Consider the following 19,004-nt stretch of genomic DNA (forward strand, 5'->3'; position numbering starts at 1 on the left):
GTGACGAACAGTCAACCCGCACATCGTTCTCCAATTTATGAGGAACCGTCCTGTGGGCTGTGGTGTGCATCGACGTCACGTCGCGTTGAAAGCAGCAGTCAGGCCGGACGCCAGTGGAGCAACGAGCAAGCAAGCCACAGAGAAGGGTCAAGTGTCCCTACTTCCAACGACGTCCGGATTGCGCGTGCCCCTTGGCCCTGACCTTGCCGAATGCCGCGGCGGTTCCCCTGCGCCCCGCAACGGCAAACGGACCACACGGTTTCCGCAGTTCCCAACGAAGGAGTAACCCCAGGAACTTTCGCAAACCCGTGCGGCGGCAAAATCAGCTGCCAGCCACCTCTACGGCACCACCACACCCTACAGATACGCCCCCGCCCCGCACACCCAGACCACGACCGCGAGACCCCCTTCCCCGCAAGGCAACACTGCACCAGCTCCAGCCACCAGCAGTCCACCGCCATGGCGATCCGGATGAGCAACAACGTGATCCGCGCGCTGACCCTGGTGACGCTGCTGCTCTCGGTCCCGATCATCGTCACGGGCGTGTGGCTGCGGTCGCGCGCCGACGGCACCGAGTGCGACCACTTCCTGTCCACCCCGGCCATCGCGCTGGGCGCGGCGCTCATGGCCGTCTCCCTCGCGGGCCTCGCCGGCGCCTGCTGCCGCGCCACCTGGCTGCTCTGGCTGTACCTCCTCGCCATGCTGGCCTTCATCGTCGCGCTGCTCTGTCTCACCGTGTTCGCCTTCGTCGTCACCAACAAGGGCGGCGCCGGGGAGGCCGTGTCGGGCGCCGGGTACAGGGAGTACCGCCTCGGGGACTACTCCACCTGGCTGCGGCGCCACGTTGAGGGCCGCAGGACCTGGGCCCGGATCCGGAGCTGCCTCGACGACGCGCACGTCTGCCGGCGCCTGGAGGAGGAGGAGAGCAAGGACGCGAACGCGACGAGTCTGGCGCGGCTCGGCCTGTCCCCGGTCGAGTCCGGGTGCTGCAAGCCGCCGGCGAGCTGCAACTTCAAGTACGCCGGCGGCACGGAGTGGACCAAGACGAAGGCGGCGGCAGGCTCCGCGCCGGTCGACCTGGACTGCGGCGCATGGGGCAACGACGAGGACGACCTCTGCTACGGGTGCCAGTCGTGCAAGGCCGGCGTGGTCGACGCGCTCAAGCGGGACTGGAAGCTGGCCGCCATTGTTAACGTTGTCATCCTCGCCTTCGTCGTCGTCGTTTACTCCGTCGCCTGCTGCGCCTTCAGGAACAGCCGCCGGGACAACTACGCCTACCACAGCGGCCGCGGATGGAAACGAGGCGGTGACGCTTAATCTAACTTTTTCTAGTAACATATAGAGATGACTGATTTGCTAGCTGCTGGCTGCTGATGTAGGTTTCCTATGATCTGCGATAGTTCAGTCTACCATTAGCCTGTATATTAGCCTGACTTCGTATCATTTAGTTGTCTGTATGAACATAGATTCAGTTGTACACTCTGGGATTTCTTAATTTCATTTCCTCTTTGTTCATGCATACATTTTACCTTCCTTGCAGTATAGTGCTGCCTGTTCCAAGTATGCAGGCAAAATTAATTTTCATTTGTTAGTAGGCCCACCAGAGAAAGCCCGTGACTTTCGAACTAGGGAAGAAATATGCCTCCTTTTTACAGATGCTTGTAGTTATATCTGTTATCAAATCAGTCGTAATGGTACTGATAATAAAGTGGCCAAGAGAACTTATCGTGCCACCATGATGAACATCCATCATCTACAGAATCCTTTTACCGTAAGCTAGAGATTGTCAATTTATCTTCTACATGATCTTTCTACCGTAAGCAACAAATTGCCAATTTGAGATGGGCAGCCTTTTCTATGCAAGAGCAGCACTCCAAATTCTTGATACCCGTGTAGCCAGATTGCAGCTGAACAAATTGCAATAGGCACTTCAGTCATCAATCACTTCAACAAAATTTTCTTTCACGCTGATAGCAGGCACCACAAAAACATGACAAAGGGGCAGAACCAGCATTTCGTTAACACTAGTACACTGATAGAATGCATACAAGTTCCAAATATTTATGTATCACAATAGAGACCGATGGAAAACAAGTCAAAGGCATACGAGATTTAACACAAGTCGCACATAGTACCATGGTGGCTAATCTTAGTATGGTCCTTCAAAAGCAAACACCATTGGAAACACTGAAGCTATGCACCAGTCCCTCAATCTTCATCTCTCTCAGGAGGGAGGCCACAAGGAAGCAGCATTTTCTGTATAAAGAAACAGTCGATCGATAAATTTATGTTGTGCTATCTCATGAATGTAAGTGTATGCTAGAAAATGGTCAAATATGCATATGAAGCCTGGGAACTATGGATATGGAGAAATATCAACAATCTTCTCGTGCACAAGTATGGGGCATGAACAATGAAGCCCGTGAACTGCGAACCATGACAATATTCAGATCACGCTAAAACTTATGGCTTGAAAAAAAATTTGGACAGAAATCCACTGAATTTCATGGAAGGTTAGATGCCAAGTGCGGTTCATTATCATCGTGCATACTCCAGTTCTGTTTTCAGATACAGTGTTGCATGCCGCTGTTGATTTCACACCTAGCTGAACCACATGAGCTGTGCCTCTATTTATTTTCTCAATACATATTCACTTGCAATGAGATTGTACAGAAGGGTTGTGGACCCATTTGCTTCAATGGATACACTGCTTACGATCACTACTGATGGAGCTGGCTTCAGCGGTTATAGGTACTGCTATCGTCTAGTAAGGTGTGGGCAGTTGATTTAGAACCTCTCCTAGCTACAGCGCACATTAAAACACATATGCAGTTGCCTGGCTATCTTAAGAAAACCAAATAATTTGATTTGAGTGCATCATTAACAAGTTCTGTGGATATAGTCAATTGTATCTTGTATGTACTATTTAACTAATAGAGCATCTATCTAACCAAGAGATGTTTGTTCTATTCACTAAGGGTTCTTTGACAAGCATCAAGTACACACCCAATCCCTTTAAAAAAGTGGTTCAAAGTTTTCATAGCACAGAAGATTGCCACTAATTATGCATCATTTACATAAATATAAGCTATGTCCATTAAATTGTAAGGTTTGTCAATTTACTAAATACACCAGCTGCATAAATGGTTGGCATATGGAAAGACAACTGACTGCAATTTAATTCTATTTTATAAGGACAGTGCATATGAATTTCAATATACAGTTTACACACTTTCAGAAATATATGTAGATGGCCAAGTTATTACTCCCACCATCCAAAAATATAAGGCACATTTTGTTTCATTAGGACAAGCCTTTGACCAAGAATTACTCTTACTACATAATGTTTGTGACACAGAATTGATAAATTTGTATTCAAAAGTACTTGCTTATGATTTTGCATCAGATAAATGGCATATTATAGAGTAACTGTTACTCATAGCCTTGTCCTCACCAAACAGAATACATTTTACATTTTTGGATAGAGAGAGCTTTATAATAATAGTCTACTAGGCAGTGCTACCTAGTGTGTAGTACTAAGGACGGAAAGAAAATAGTAGAGCAGTAGACAATTCTATCAATTCTGCTTTCTACCCAATCATCTCACTTTCTTGCAGGGAGAAAGGAAGGTCCTAATTTTTTGGGTAGCATCATATTGTTTCTGACAGACTCATTGTTTTTTTTTTCAGTATAGATTTATAGAATCCTTAACCAGAAGAACTGTTAAGAGAACTGGTGGCACTTAGGCATTTCCAATGGAACATAGTAACTGCACTTAGATACTCTCACATGGCAGGCTATGAAAAAACCAGCAATGATGCTAAGTACAGAAACCCTCATCTTGTACTAGCCATAATTTTACTACAATATTTATGCTCTAGAATTGTTCTATAAATTTGAGATATAACTTATTAGAAGAGTGGGGGCAAATTGTCTTACATACCTGCATGAAATTGTAACATTCTCTTCCGATCGATTCATTCTCAGCAATGGCAAAATATGCTAGCATTGGATAGTGTCCAATATAAGAGGCATAGCTGTCTCTCTGGATGTTTACAGCCCATTCACTGTAAATAAGGAAAACATTAAGTGGTAATGTCTTATAATTTCGTAACCTCTTTTGTTACAAAAATAACAGGGTACTTACAATCTGGACAAATCAGCATGCCCTGTACCAACATATTTGGCTTGAAGATGCTCAAGCTGAGAGTTTATGTTGAATCTATCGCTAGCCTTTCAAATGGTAAATTGTGTTAGAAATATTGTACTCAAAATGTCAGAAAACCTTAGCTATTGAACAAACACTGAAAACTAAGATCCAGTTGAGCCAAAGTGAGCATAAAGAGAAAAGGGTAGAAGTAGAAAACATCAGAAGCCCCACAAGACCAGGTAACACCCACCACACTTCTTAAAATCTGCCAGGCAGAGAAATGAACTACAATATCTAAAATGCAAAGTGTGTACGTGAGTGAACTTTAACAAATAAACAACAAAGAATTAAATGCACCAGAGATCCATTAACTTGTGAGGAGGTTTCAGTTAGGTCCATCAACTTTCAAAGTGGCTTTTTGGGTCCATAAACTCAGTATATTGTATCACTTAGGTCCATATCTCTCCACGTGGGCTTCTCATGCTGACGTGGCCTGCTGACTTGTCCATCTAAAGCAACTATTGACGCTTCATTTCGTCAAACATGTTGTGGGCGCGCGAACAGGCCCGCCGCGGCGACGCGGGCACTCGGGCGAGGTACGGAGCGCTCGAGGCTTTGCTGCGCCCCCAGGCTAGGCTGGCCGTGTGCCGCTCTCCCTAGCCGGCCTACAGCAGCTCATTCCCCCACCCCGTCGTGCACCTTCCACTTCCACTTGCAGCTCCTACCGAAGACAAAGCCGACTCCTGCACTGTCTAATTGGAACGAGCCTGAAGCATGCACCCACAGCGGTACACACAGTTATAGAAGAGGTTGGTGAGGTGCTTGCTTCTCCATGGACACAAACCGAGCTGCGCAGAGAGCGTCTCCATGCCATGCGCGCCATGATCGTCGACCACATGAGCGACCGCGACCACAACAGCACCATGTAGTGCGCTAGGCCGACAGAGAAGAACATGAGTGCTATGATGCTGTCGAGCAGTGCGCCGACGAAGAATCTAGGCGGTGCGGCCACCCGCGCCCACACTCATGTGACGGCGGCATGGCTGGCCTCGCACGGCAGCCAGCCCGCTCGACCAACCCCAACGTGGCTGCCCGGCGCAGCTTCTGGGTGCTCGCGTGGCAGCGTGACTGCACCAGCACGGGCAGCCGGCCGCTCGCACGCCCATGTGGCCGCGGCAGCGGCACCTGCTTGCGCGCTCACAACGTGTTTGACGAAATGAAGGGTCAATAGTTGCTTTAGATGGACAAGTCAGCAGGCCATATCAGCATAAGAAGCCCATGTGGAGGGATATGGACCTAAGTGATACGGGATACAAAGTTTATGGACCCGAAAAGACACTTTGAAAGTTGATGGACCTAACTGAAACCTCCTAACAAGTTAATGGACCTCTGGTGCATTTAACTCAACAACAAATTCATGCTCCTACTGAAGATATATCAGGTCCCTATTACACCAGGGTTATGTGAAATGACCCATACAACTACAATCCTCCACAAAACTCATTGGGGAAAAAAAATATACGCACTCCAATAAGGATATATTACAAAATTAACATCCCAAAGCATTACTATAAGCTCAATAAATAACAGCAGCATGTAGAACAAGCCCTAGTGTCTAATGCTTTGGTTATGATAAAAAGGAATAGCGATTCTACCACCAAACACTAAACCACACGTCTAATCCACCCTACGCTAAATTTATCAGACAAAAAAGGATTGAGTTCATTGTATTTCAGGCCTCTATCTAAGAATTTCATAATTTCAAAACAGGACAGGAAAAGCATGGAAGAACAGTTCCATTTTTAACCAAATGAAAATTTCTAGGACCACATCATATAGAATACAGATCACAATCTGTTGTTTTAGGTGTCCTAACTGCAGAAGAAACCAAACGACTGCCTGTCTGAATCAGCAGCGCGCAACCAATCAAGAGAAATAATCCAGGGAATACCAACCTGCATGATGGTGTGCTCTGGTTTGGCACCTCAAGCGAATGCTGGCAACTCCGGATTCAGAAGCGTGCCTAGAAGCAGTGGAGGACATGGGTGTACACCCGATAATTTGGCAAAAAAAAAAGTTAGTATGCATGAACAGACATTTGTCATTAGATCAGATCCGAAAACAAAAAGGTTTAAGTTAGGGTTTGGGTGCTCGGTTCAGCATAGCAGGAAGGAAGAGAAGGGGTGGAGTACCTGGAGGTGCTCGTCGCCGGCGAAGGGCCCGAAGAAGACCTGCGCACCTGGCGTAAGGCGGCGGTCGCCCAGGCGTCGTGACTGCCGAGAGAGCGAGAGAGGGAAGACAACGGGGGGGGGGGGGGGGGGGGGGGGGGGGGGGGGGGGGACAGGAGAACACAAGGCAAGGGTGAAGGGCCACAGAGATAAACGCAGCCCAAGCCCAGGCAGGGCCTCAGCTATAGCGGGCTACGCGCAGGCCCAAATCACCGAGATACCCACCGGTTGGAAGCTGTCACACGCAGTAACCTCTGTCGTTCCTCCGAGCTCACGTGGAGTGCTGGCGGCGGCGCCGGCTGCTGTGACCGGCGAGCGGCGGGAGTGCGTGCGGTGGCGAGCTGCGGCAGCGGCTGCTTCCTGCTGTTGCTGCGAGGGTCTGCGGCAACATTACTAAGTGTTTGGCAGTGATTGGTACCAAATGAATTATTACTATGACAGACAGGCAAGATTTTGGAGTATTTACAGCATTTCCAACTAGAATGCCTTCATTTCAGCAATTCATTTGGTCATTCTCCATTTGCTCAAAAGTCGAGGTAGTGATCACAGACGTATCTAATACAGCTTCTGTACAAACTGAAGATGTGCACAATGGCATGTTTTAAAAGAGGCGTAGTTAATGGAGATGTAGGTAGATATGTTCACATCATGTTGTATAAGCGTGTATGCCTAAAAAATTTCTTTTTTTATATTCAGCAATTGCATACATTCCTGCTGATCTTCGATGGATCTGGATAACATGAGCTTCTTTCCTCAAAGGTAATTGTAAGAATCTCCTGCAAAATGTAACTTTCGGTGACGTTACTGAACTAGAAACAAAACAAAGTAATTAGTGCAGATAGAACCATGTTCTAAGTAAGCAAGGAAGAGTGAGAAAGGAACCTCACACACTATTGATTCGGAATTATCTTGAGAAGCTCGATGTCAAACAGGAGAGTTTTATCTATTAAGCCTTGATTACGTAGAACAAAATCAAGAGCTCGTTGTCCCTGGAAGACAAATGATAAATGCTCGACGTGGTTTAGTCATTAACAACTGACAAAGATAACCTGAAAAAATCTGTACATGTTTACCGAGAATGTCGTTGGTTTCGGACCCAACTTGTTGTAGTCATAATCTGGGTATCCAAGATCAGGTGGTACAATGATCCTGAAGTGTATGAGCTCTTCAATAGTACATTTGCAACTTGCGATAGCGAAGAGGAACTTATTTACAGAGCTTTGTCTTGGAAAAATTAGAAGATACTTCACCTCCTAACACCTCCTGGAGCCATGCCTGATATAGCCTCCTCAAAAGCTGGTATGACCTACATTATCGATACTGCTATTTGTGAGAAAGATACACAGATGTAACGTTTCTGACGGAGCTCAGGAAGCTGCAAAAACGCCAACTGCCAGTTTGTTAATTGTCATGCAAAATGTTTTTTCTTTTGCCCATATTGTCAAAAAGGAGTCCCAAAGCATGGTGTATGGACATGGCAAAGCACTGGACAATAGGAGACTAACAAGGACTCAAGGAGATCAGTACTTCATAAACTAGAAAAATCACCTGTCCTGATCCAACCTTGAACTTGAAGAAGTCTTTGTCACCACCCTGCAATTTATAATTTCAGAATGATACATCAGTCAATTAGAAGATATAATTCAGAGGAAAATAATATGTGCATGCATGCACCCGTTGCCCTACACTATTTATTCACAGCGCATTGATATGTGTGCCCTACACTATTTATTTATTCACACTTCACAGTGATTCAAATGCATGCAAGCACCATCAGAAAAATAATTAGAATCAAGGCATAGTGTGACACACATCCTTGTGCACTATGACTGATTAATAGAAGGGTGCATGTGATGTGCTCCAACGCAAAAAATCATGTCCATTCATATTAAAACAAATATCTATAACACACTTCTTCTGACAATCCTAGTTAGTTCAGTAAATCACATGATTGTTCAAACTTGTATGAATGCTAAATACTCATCCTTCAGTCAAGTACAGTGGCAACTGATACCTCAAACGAACCTCCTTTGGTCTTGTTTCGAGCTTCAAAGATACGACCATAGTACCCAATTGTATAGCCATCCCAATCAACCTTGACGAGTAAAGAAATTCAAACCCTCATCAGGGTTGACACTTGGCAAAACGTTGCAAATAACAACAAAGATAATAGAGAAGGATGCATGTACATGTACAAATACAAAATAAGCTACATTTACATTCATATGTAATGGTTGTAACTCACAACAACAGTCTCCCCCGTTTTTGGAGAAGGGCCATCACCAACCCGCAAGTCCTGTATTTTGCCATGAAAATAATCATGCAACGTTTGGTCATTTGACCATCATGCAGAAAACTAGAAACCAATGGATGGTGACAAAGGCACCTTGTACTGGAGGCCTGATTCCGTTTCAGTGTAATCTGGATACCGCATTTTTGTCTTTCCATAATCTTTTCCACGAAGTGCAGGCACTGAAATTTCAATGATTGGGTAAGATCTGGTTACCAATTCTTTAGATTGCTTATTTGCTTTCTGGCTCGAACAATAGATAGTTATATGAACAAGCTTCAATTAGTAGTGCTTAGAAAATTGGCTATATATACGGTATATCACCTCATTCTGTCTCAAGCTAGAACATGTTTTTGACATACAAAGATACTGTTGCAATACAGTTTACATGTACCCACATCCTTGCAGCTCGGGAGTCTGACAACTGACAATGTTTTTTTGGAAACATGTGCGTGCGCATTTTTCAGGAACTGGCCAAAAGACATTTGAGGTAAAAGGGAAGCAGTCCCAGGAGATCCCTGCAAAGCCAGAAGTGTGCCGAACGAGTTCCATGTTTCTGGGATAACGATAGCAATTTGAGGAGATGCCCAAGGGCCAAAAGTGAGTATAAGTATATAACCAAAAAAGAAGTTCAAGACATTTAACTTCCAGGTCCACTATGAGTAAGCTTGGAATCCAATTAAGTCACAGAACCAGTCAAGCCCTCATAGGACGGAGTCAAAACTTCCAAAGGCCTATAGCCATGACACCAGCACCAGCAAGCAGGTCCCCTTTACATATAGCTAGAGGCTTGCTACATACAGATGTAAAGTAATGGCCGTAAAGGTGAGGCATAAATGCTTAGGAGTATGCTTAGCCATATGTGTTACAAACACAAAATTTCTCAACAGATACTAACTGGATCATGTCCATGAGAAATGCCATAAAAAAAGGTATTACTGATTCATGGTTAGTTTATCACTTTATCTTAGACTATCATAAGGTTCTCTTCCACACTGTGATTATTAGCAGACTACATGGCTTTCTCTGCATTCCAACAAAGATAGGATAATAGGCAAATTACATTGAGCATCCTTTTTAGCGAACTTGACCAGAAGACCACAGGACAAGCACAACACATCATTACTTAGAAATCTATAGCAAATATGCTCCACTAAGAGGTTTCAGCACACAGTTCTTTGATGAAGTGTGAACATATTAATTGTTGACGTGCAAGATTCATCTTTATGTCAATGAGAAAGTTCAGAACTTAAGGTGCACACAGACGACAGCCTAAATGGTTCAAGTATATGCGAACCAATTGAAGAGAACAAATCTATATTAGAAGAAGCTACAAAAGACTCACTATCAGCAAATTCAGCTTTTGCTGTTCCCTTGTCAAAAGTGTACTGAAAGGAGCCAATAGCCATACTAATCGCAGGGACCAACAGCAGTTTCCTTCTGTCCGTCACACAACCTGTATGCAAGTAGTTCACGATGATCTCAGTATAATCCAAGAATAAGAATAGCATTTAGTTTGCCTTTTCTTTTAGAAGGAACGGCAAGAGATTTGCCACAAGTTTTATTAGATGATAGAAAAACAAAAACAGAGAACAGAAGGGTATGCCAAGTCCCTAGAACACAGCTTACAAACACAACTCTAAAAAAAAAACAGAAGAAGAAAAGGAAAAAGGGGCTTGGCAAGAGACCCCCAGCTTACTAGCGACTGAAAACTCAACTCCAAGAATAAAAAATAACAAGACAACTAGCCCGCTAACTTGAGTCTTGATTTGGGTGCATGCAGGGGCGGATCCAGGGGGGGGGGGGGGGGGGGGGGGGGTGCTGCCGGGGCTACAACCCCCCTAGTGAGCCTGATTTCTTCATTAGACCACGGTTACTTAGCCTCAAATCACCATTACCCCCCTTTGTTCCCATCCTGCATCCGCCACTGGGTGCATGGCCAAATGAAACTGTTGGATGTCATCTTTGCATAGCAGCTGAATTTGCACTCATCCACAAAGTTTTGTTTGCAAGAGATGTTTTCCAGTTACTTGTGTTCATCTAGCTCATATGCATAGCACCCCCACCCCAATACAGATTGTTAAACAACATATTGAATGATTCTCCATGAGAATTCTATCTTCTAAACATTTACAGAAACCGCATTCCTCTGATACATCGTAACAACTGGTTGAACATCAACTTTCATGGATGATCACTGTTATGAATGGCGCTCCCAAGTCAAATATCTATTATCACTCAGTTAAGTTGGTAACTGAAGCCGCATTGCAAAAATCCTTAAGTGGAGGTGTTACCAATTAGATTACAAGAGGCAATCGTCTCAAAAAAAAAAAAAACTTAACGAGGACTAAAAAAATCTTAAGTGTAGTAGCAAAGAGGTACAGGACAGGAAATTAACGTGTTCCAATTGCCGGAACCTAATGGTAGGGATACGAGCAGTGTCTCGAAAAGAAAAATAACAGCAATATTACAAGGTTAACAGCACGACTGACCTGGAACGCTCGGCGCCCCGAGCTTGGCGAGAAGCATCATCCTCTGCCCAAAACAGAAGGGAAATTAGTGCTCCAGTAGGCATAAAACAAAGCAGCAGGAATACAGGGGCGGATCCAGTAAAGGACACCCGAATAATTTTTAAAAACAAAAACCGAAGTTGTTAGTAGACATAATGCATGCATACAATTGTAATTAGATCATATCAGAACACAAGTAGCTTAAATTAGGGTTTCGATGCTCGGTTTCGCACAACAGCAAGGAAAGAGAAGGGGTGGCGGGCGGACCTTGTGGTGCTCGTCCGAGGGAGACCTGAGCACCTGGAATCGGGCGGCGGCAGTCGCCCCCCAGTCGTCGCTGCAGGGATAAAGGCGCACGCGGGGGAACGGGGGATAAATGCAAAAAAATTTCCTGATATTGTTTGATTGAGAGCTAACCACACTTGCCGCGCGGTGGGATAAACGCAAGAGTCGCAGTCGCAGACCGGGCCCCTCGCTCGCTCTTTCACTTCGCCTTCCGCCAACGGCCACCACGCGTGACGCGTCGCCGCGCAGCTGCTAGAAAGTATCCGAAACGCGCCGCGTCGACCTCCTTCGCCGCCACCTCTTCCTTCTCCGCTTCGAGAAGCTCTGTCACGAGTCACGACGACTGACCGACCCGATCAGCAGAAGCATCAAACCCCCAAAATCTCTGAGAGACGAAACCCCAAGGTGGAGGACCCGATGGAAAAGAAGGATCTGCTCGGCGTCCGTAAGAAGCTGCCTGCGGCGGCGGCAAAGCGGAGGCGCAAGGTGGTGTCGCCCGCTAAGGCCGGCAGCGCCGGGTGGCTCGCGAAGGTGATCGCTGCATACCTCGCGTCCGACTCGTACATGTACGCGCCTCTGGTCTCCGCTCCGCCTGCGCACCCACCGCCGCCTCCGGCGGCCGCGGTGGCGCCATCCGCGGCGCCTCCTATTTCCACTCCTGGTAGGTTAAGCCCTCAATTCTCCGTGCGCTCAATTTCCCTTCAGCTGTAATTAGTACTGCGCAAATTGCAGTTGCTATAATCCCTGGTTAATTTAACTTCACTGTGCTAGCCCATGTTAAAAACTCTGACAATCCTGGGGTGGGATTCAGCCAATTTGCCTAGACTTCGCATTGCGAGAAGGGTAATGATTAAGAGTCTGCTTTGGGGAGCAGCATGATTTGTGGAAGGTGTCATTTGCAGTGACGAAGCTTGCTCCTAAACCCAATTAGGGCAAAGCAGCAAAGAATAAGGCAACAAGGCTAACCTTTTGAAACGCAACAATCGTCAGCCTGTTCGTTTGGCGGTGGCTTGTCGTAAACGATCGTAAATTTTCAGCCGGAATAGTATTTTTCTCTCACACAAACCAGCCAGCAGTACTTCTTCACGAACCAGCAATGAAACGAAACAGCCAACCGAACAGGCTGCGTGTCTTCCAGAGAAAGTCTTGTGCGCCAGTGGCTAAGTTTGAGGTCATCATTGAGGTGGCTGAGCATTGTGGATTGCAGCAGGATACAGAAGTCTAGCGTCACTGGCGGAAATTTCCGTTGCTGCACGTTGACAGGGGTGTTTCGTGGTCACCTCTAGCAGTTCACGGTCGCCAATTAGTGTCACGTATAACAACTTTTTTTCTGTAACCTTGCTGGGCTTGACGAGCCGTGGCTTGCTTTCCTGTAATTAGTAAACTCTCCTCCTCTTAATGAATATGTACTTAGGCATGGTCGTTAACAAAAACATTTGATGGTTACTAATCCAAGTGACGGAAACTAATGGAGTTTACACAAGTTCTGGGGGACCATAACCCTTATTGACCTGTGAGAATTTCAACCACTGGTCATTTAGGCAGCCTAGCCTGTTCGCTTGCTCGTAAACGATCGTAAATTTCCAGCCAGGAACAGTGTTTTTCTCTCACACCAAATCAGCCAGCAGTAAATAATCCACGATACGATACGGCCTCCCGAACAGGCTTATGTTAGAAAGTATGTGGTACGTCATACGTGGTAGTGCTCAAACATAGTTACAGAAGTAGTTTAAGATGCAGATGCAAAACCAAACAGCAATGGTTAGGGAAGATGTAAACTATTGAAGTTTTAGTTGATGTCCTGAACTCTCTCTTTTTCTACTCAATTAATGCTGATTGGAATTGTCTTATGAAAAACGAAATTACTGATGTGGATATGCCTCGGTACACACAAATGTGCAAGGGGGATACATCTGCTGCATTTCCAGAACGAGGCCATCTAGGTGTACATACCCATGATTGCATTCATGGAGTGCCTCTTGGTTGAGGACAAGATTGTTAAAAGAGTAAAATTCAGAAATCAATTTGTTTTTTATGGTCATAGTTGCATAAAACAAATGTATATTGGCGAGTTGGAACCAATCCCAAGTTCAACGGATCAGTGTGGCATGTTTAGTAAGGCAGCATAAGTTATGCACTCTTCAAAGCCTTGAACGTAATGATAGACATTGCCTACGTATTGGATCTGTAGCTTACAGGAGTTTGTCTTTATGTGCACATAAGTCAATTTTTCTTAATTATGTAAAGTGTTGACATTACTATGTGTTTCCATTCAAATTGTGCAGAGAAAGAAGTCACACTGGTGCAAAAATACAGAGCCTCTTTGCAAGCTACATTCACTGCCTACTAGAAGTATTTGTGGACATGTTCTTGGAGCTGTTCGGAGCTGTGTGCTTCTAGCATGACCTTTAAGAGCTACAATAGTTGTTTCTATGCTCTGTTATGTTAATGACTAGCTACTGTGGCGTAGCAATCTACCTTCTTCTGGAGTTCTCATGTGATAGCTCAACATTTTAATATGGATTGTTTAGTTAAGTAGCTTTATCTTGTGGTATATGTACACTAATGCATCCAAACTTCTCATATTCCCAGTCTATCCTGTCTATTTTTCTTAAGGGTTCGATTAGGAGGGATTGAGCGCTCCCCAAACTGATATCCTGTTGCCATTCGGTGTAGCTTGTTGATTCTCCTTTGTTTCTCCGCTGCTGAATTGTGATGTTGTTAGTTTGTTACAGTTGGTGTTTATTATTGTGCTGTCCATCCCATCATACTTGATTTGTTTGTCTTCCTTTTCTAATGTGAATCAAACTGGCATAGAGATGAGCATTTTGGAAAACATGAATACAATAAATCCCTTTTCTCTGAGTCTTGGATTGCAGATGTTAATCTGTCACGTTCTTGTTTTAGTCCCTTCCCATTCTGTATGCTGTGCTTTCTGTTTTCCCCTTCAGACTTCTCAGGAATATTGATTCTAGTGTGTCCACTAAGGTATCCTTTGATGATCTTGAAACATCTTTCTAGTGGCTGTTGATAGCATAGAATAGAAAAGCTCTTGGGCCACTTTCATTATTGCTCTTCGATGTAACTTTTGTTTAGGTTTAATAAGGTTAGTTGTGTGGAATGATGAGCTCGTGGGGGCACGGGCAAGCGTGGACAATCATGAGATCTCATCTGATTTAAGCATGGTTGAATATGACCACTTCTTATGTCGGGCCTTATCAGAGAAGTACATCTCCATGGCCGTGCATGAGATTTTTGTGGTGCTAAATGTGGGGATAAATGATATTTAATCAGTGGTCCGGAACTGCATGAGAAATCCATACGGAAGGAAGGAAGGTGGCTTATCTGAATTAGTTGGAACAGAAGCACAGGACCAGCCACATGTGTGCACATGGCTTAGAGACCCACATCTGCATGGACTTCCAACTGGATTTGGCTCAGCTGCAAACAAAACTTAATTTGCTTATGTTAAATCTGATCAAAAGGTTGTTTGTGCTTTTTTTTGGCGGGTTTTCCTCAAATTAACAGTGCAGTTGTATGGTTTTTGGGCCCAGTTCACCTTATAAACCAGGTCAATTCTTTCTTCTTAAGTGAACTGCAGGAGCTCCCTGCCTTTTTCGAAGGTTCTTTGAAAAAAAGGGTTGTCTGTGCACAGAAAATGAGTTTTTTATGGTGAGGAACTAGTTCCAGTGCTGTGTCTGTGTTTTGAATTTGAGCGTCTGATTTTTGTAGGTTTCTGGTTTGCTGAGAGAGTGAGAGGTAGAGCTTTCAAATTTGTTATCTCGAATCATGTTATGTTCACCTTTGCTGTGGAATTTTATGAGTGTACCTTTTCTGTGCAGTGGCACCCACATTAGAAGTTCAGTGAGAGAATCAATGGAGATACTTGATCTGATTGTGCCGAAATGGAAGTATTAGCCTTTCCTTTCTGCAGGACATGGATAAGAACTGGTTGGTCTAACGGCTTAAGACTCGGGTATAGTCTTTGCTTTCTTCCGGAAGGCCTGCCCTTTTGTGGTTGTGGTAAAAGATGCTGATCATGCGAAGGAAAGTGCTGATGCTGGATATATACGTTGATGGTTCCAGATCCAGATGTGTTCTACTCGACCATAGTTAAATGCTCAATGTATGTCTTATTTAATTCTTAGAAGTTAGAACATAAACTCCTATAGAGGAGTTCCTTGATAATTATTGCACTGATATTTTCTGCTAGATTCTGTCTGGATGATAAAATTGCATTATAAAGTTGCTTCTGCAAATGCAATCCCTGCCCTTCTGCATGTGAAGGAGATGCACTGAAGACCCACATCACCCTTAATCTGCCATGTTCGCTTCCCTTATAATCCGTTTTTTTTCAGCTTGTTTTTTCAGCTGGAACAGTATTTCGGCTTGTTTTTTTCAGCTGAAGCGAACGGGGCCTATAAAATAAGCTCCATCATTTTTTCCTCTTTTTCGTCTTCAAAGGAAATGAAACATGGGGAAGTCATACACACCATCTTCAATTTTTTTTCCCTTCTATCTCTTGAGGGCCATTCTTTGCATCTTATCAGACCATATGCACCATGCATCATATCTATTGTTTGATGATTGTCTATTGCTTTGAGGGGGCATCATTTGTCTTAGGTTCTTAAAAGTCTACTAAACGACATTAGACAGATCCATGGTATGGAGACTTGTTGTCTTCATGCATCTCTGGTTGTTGCAACTTGATTTTGCATCACGGAACCTCATGATGCGTTTATTGAAGCGGTCATGACTTCATGCTTGTCCAGGCCACCTCAAGTTACATACATTCTGGATTAAGTAATATTTGTTGGTTTTCTTAGCATGAATTTTGTTTGTCCAAGAGTCATGCAGAAAAATTCGACCTTGTACCCTGACTGCTATTCTGTGCTGCGCTTATTCCGATCAGTGCTCCAGGTAATGCTTCCTACTCATTTAAAGGGCGTACGTAGTGCATAGAACTTCCGCTCTATGCGGGGTCTGAAGAAAGGTGTCAGTGGCAAGCCTTATCCTCGTCTGTGCAATGCGAGGAGACCACGATTCAAACCCGAGACCTTCCGGTCACAGGCGGTAAAGCTCTACCGCTTGCACCAGGCCCGCCCTTCGCTTCCTAGTCATTTAGCGTGCCATTTTTTTATTTGACCTTGCATTAGTGTATTGCACGTGCCTTTCTACTTTTCACAAAGATAACTCATGTAGTGTCCTAGTTCCAGCCTTGTCCTGTTTAATATGTTGATGTTGTAACATGTGTATTACTATTATTTTGGTAATCTATGTGTTACTGTTTTTTGTTGTCTCTGGTTCAGTGGACTACAGCCTTGCCATCCCTGGCTCTTATATATATATGGCTAATCCACCATTGTTTCAGTCACCCTAATCTAGCATCTTTTCATTGTGCATGGCTGTCTCGTTACGGGCTAATGCCAAGCGCATGCTACATGGGCTGCGACTTGGCTATGGTGGATAGTCCAAATCATAGCATCGCAGAGACACATGCTCACACATGGATGGGCTCCAGGTGCTGCAATAAAGCCACGCAACCCCTTGGAGCTGTATCATTAAGGTAAAGGTGTCTTTGATGCCACTATATTATGATGCCCATATCATTGTACGTGCACTAGGCTGTGCGTTGATCCCTGATTACCTTAATACTTTCTGAGATACTTTTAATTTTCGACAAGATTGGTTAGCGAGCTCGGAAAAGTTAGGAGCAATGTGATTGTCGTCCATGCTTTAGTTCAGCTTGGCTGCATCTTTAGGCAGCTGCACGGCTTGATGCCCCCATGCATTCTTGCTAATAAATTCGTTAGTCTGGAGCAGAGTTGATTTGCAGCCACAGACTCTACTTTCCGATGGTTTTAAATTGTGGAGTCAAGGTCCTAACCTGCTGATGCTGTACAGTACAGGTGGATCAAGGTGTGAGAGTACTAAAATCCTAATATCCACATAACACCTAACCTGACATAGTAATCTAGTGCCACGCGCATTCTCAAAAAAAAAAAAAAAAACTAGTGCCACGCCTGGGAAACCAAGTAGACATGGCTGTGTTGGCAGCCTGCAGGCTGTAGCTGAAATGCCATGGCAGTAGCCCATAGCTGGCCTGGCTGTGAACAATAATCCCAAGGCGAATATCCCACATGGCTGTGCTGTAAAATACAGAATGTTACTGTTACCCTCAGCTTAGCACGCGCTGTTGCAGTGTTTTTCTCCAGTGTGACAGTGTTCCGACAGGAAGCCTGGGCTCAGTAGAGTGTACTACTGTTAACTCTCACGGTTGAATTTAATGTCACCCACCGAGAGACAACTGCTAGATTCAAGTTAATGGTCACCGTTCTGAGGGCTGCGTATCTCTGCTGCCTGAAGTTGAAAGGTAGCATTATGTTCAGGTCGTTTAAGAATCAATGTGCCTGCTAGAAAAGGAAGATTGATCTCACTATGGAGTTTCTGCATGTTCCTTCTGCATGCATCTAACATTGCTTAAGCCTGGACATGACAGTGTAAAACAGACCAGAAGCCTTTCAATTCATTGCTAATTGGCATGTTAATACGTATGCATCTCCCTGTTTGGTAAACTTTGGCTTGTTTTTGTAGGATTGTTTTCACCCAAAAGGATAAATCGGCGATAGGGTGGCGAGAGAGAACAGAGAAGGGGACAGCACTCCCTAATGATGTGGAGCAAAAGGCCAGAGAGCAGTCTTGCATGCACATGCCCTTCTTGGACGCTTCCTCTGGTATCCTAGCTGCCATCTATCTGGTCAGCAGTACATTTACACATGAATTAAATCCCCGCACGTACTATGTGCTCTATCTTCATCATAGCATCTTTTTCAAGTAGGATGATTGTAGATCACCAGTTGATGTGACGTGTTAGCATATATTCTCCTTGGGTAAAAAGGATCAAATCCACCGTCTGTCTGTCTATCTACCTGAAGAAATGGACTTGACAGAAAGAGCTTCCCTTTCAGTAGCGACACCCCATTTGACGCTCTTGCTTGGGGACTTAAAACTATAATAATTCAGCATTGAAAATAGTATATTTCATCTTATGTTCTTATCCACAGGGCGACCTTCTAATGCAGCAAAGTTTGAGAATCTTCACTCGCATGATATGGTTCGGCCAGGCAAGTGAATGTCTTGTGCTACTTGTGCTTGCCTCACAATCTGAACAAGGTCCTGCAGTATTAGTATCCTACTTTAATCCTGACTTGATCAACTGATTGATTAATTAGTACATGGACTGAAAGGAGGATTGTTCCTCAAATATTTTTGCCATTGTCTTTATTTGTTGTGGAGAGGTTCAAGTGTCTGATTGGTAGGTACACACAAGTACACGTCGTTCTAATGAGTAGTTCAATCAGTATTCAGTAGTGACTATTATTCATAATACGACAGATGTTCCCATCCAAATGATCCTGTATCTGTAGGGATCATCACACAATGTTTTTTGGTAGTTAACTAGTTATTTGCTAGATGAATGTGGTTCCATGTGTCTTTGCATATAGTCTTATAGGTCATGCCAATAACAGGAGGCAAGGAGC

At 44.5% G+C, this 19,004-nt stretch overlaps 4 protein-coding genes and 1 long non-coding RNA gene across 5 annotated transcripts; 3 read left to right on the top strand and 2 right to left on the bottom strand.

The window, feature by feature from the left end:
• The first annotated feature begins 195 nt into the window (after positions 1–195).
• LOC136500830 (tetraspanin-8-like) lies at positions 196–1,482 on the top strand. The gene has a single exon (XM_066496285.1). It carries the CDS (start codon positions 211–213, stop codon positions 1,315–1,317), a length of 1,107 nt encoding a protein of 368 aa, XP_066352382.1. The 5' UTR covers positions 196–210; the 3' UTR covers positions 1,318–1,482.
• Positions 1,483–1,999: 517 nt separating this feature from the next.
• LOC136500831 (uncharacterized protein At4g14342) lies at positions 2,000–6,467 on the bottom strand. The gene is made up of 5 exons (XM_066496286.1): positions 6,343–6,467; positions 6,106–6,173; positions 4,148–4,233; positions 3,944–4,067; positions 2,000–2,256 (listed from the first exon to the last, which is right to left on the bottom strand). Exons 2-5 carry the CDS (start codon positions 6,109–6,111, stop codon positions 2,209–2,211), a joined length of 264 nt encoding a protein of 87 aa, XP_066352383.1. The 5' UTR covers positions 6,112–6,173; positions 6,343–6,467; the 3' UTR covers positions 2,000–2,208.
• Positions 6,468–6,963: 496 nt separating this feature from the next.
• On the bottom strand, positions 6,964–11,579 carry LOC136500832 (peptidyl-prolyl cis-trans isomerase FKBP19, chloroplastic). Its single transcript, XM_066496287.1, has 11 exons — positions 11,446–11,579; positions 11,161–11,203; positions 10,014–10,124; positions 8,765–8,850; positions 8,624–8,674; positions 8,393–8,473; positions 7,927–7,971; positions 7,629–7,684; positions 7,452–7,527; positions 7,261–7,367; positions 6,964–7,154 (listed from the first exon to the last, which is right to left on the bottom strand). The coding sequence occupies exons 2-10, from the start codon at positions 11,198–11,200 to the stop codon at positions 7,269–7,271; spliced, it is 645 nt and encodes a 214-aa protein (XP_066352384.1). The 5' UTR covers positions 11,201–11,203; positions 11,446–11,579; the 3' UTR covers positions 6,964–7,154; positions 7,261–7,268.
• A 291-nt stretch (positions 11,580–11,870) lies between these two features.
• Positions 11,871–14,195, top strand: LOC136500833 (uncharacterized). Its single transcript, XM_066496288.1, has 2 exons — positions 11,871–12,124; positions 13,751–14,195. Exons 1-2 carry the CDS (start codon positions 11,881–11,883, stop codon positions 13,861–13,863), a joined length of 357 nt encoding a protein of 118 aa, XP_066352385.1. The 5' UTR covers positions 11,871–11,880; the 3' UTR covers positions 13,864–14,195.
• Positions 14,196–16,398: 2,203 nt separating this feature from the next.
• LOC136501603 (uncharacterized) lies at positions 16,399–18,587 on the top strand. Its single transcript, XR_010770322.1, has 3 exons — positions 16,399–17,029; positions 18,058–18,197; positions 18,528–18,587. It is a non-coding gene; the product is annotated as an uncharacterized lncRNA (long non-coding RNA).
• The last annotated feature ends 417 nt before the right edge of the window (positions 18,588–19,004 follow it).

The sequence above is a fragment of the Miscanthus floridulus genome, chromosome 13, assembly GCF_019320115.1.
Source record: "Miscanthus floridulus cultivar M001 chromosome 13, ASM1932011v1, whole genome shotgun sequence".
NCBI lineage: Eukaryota > Viridiplantae > Streptophyta > Magnoliopsida > Poales > Poaceae > Miscanthus > Miscanthus floridulus.

Coding starts and splice junctions, on each gene's coding strand:
- LOC136500830 (XM_066496285.1), top strand. CDS start 211: ATGCCGCGGCGGTTCCCCTGCGCCCCGCAACGGCAAACGGACCACACG.
- LOC136500831 (XM_066496286.1), bottom strand. Junction 4,068..4,147: donor CATGCTGATTTGTCCAGATT/GTAAGTACCCTG, acceptor CCTTATTTACAG/TGAATGGGCTGTAAACATCC. Junction 2,257..3,943: donor AATGTTACAATTTCATGCAG/GTATGTAAGACA, acceptor TTCTTTATACAG/AAAATGCTGCTTCCTTGTGG.
- LOC136500832 (XM_066496287.1), bottom strand. CDS start 11,200: ATGATGCTTCTCGCCAAGCTCGGGGCGCCGAGCGTTCCAG. Junction 10,125..11,160: donor CGGGGCGCCGAGCGTTCCAG/GTCAGTCGTGCT, acceptor ACTTGCATACAG/GTTGTGTGACGGACAGAAGG. Junction 8,851..10,013: donor AAAAGCTGAATTTGCTGATA/GTGAGTCTTTTG, acceptor TTGAAATTTCAG/TGCCTGCACTTCGTGGAAAA.
- LOC136500833 (XM_066496288.1), top strand. CDS start 11,881: ATGGAAAAGAAGGATCTGCTCGGCGTCCGTAAGAAGCTGCCTGCGGCG. Junction 12,125..13,750: donor GCCTCCTATTTCCACTCCTG/GTAGGTTAAGCC, acceptor AATTGTGCAGAG/AAAGAAGTCACACTGGTGCA.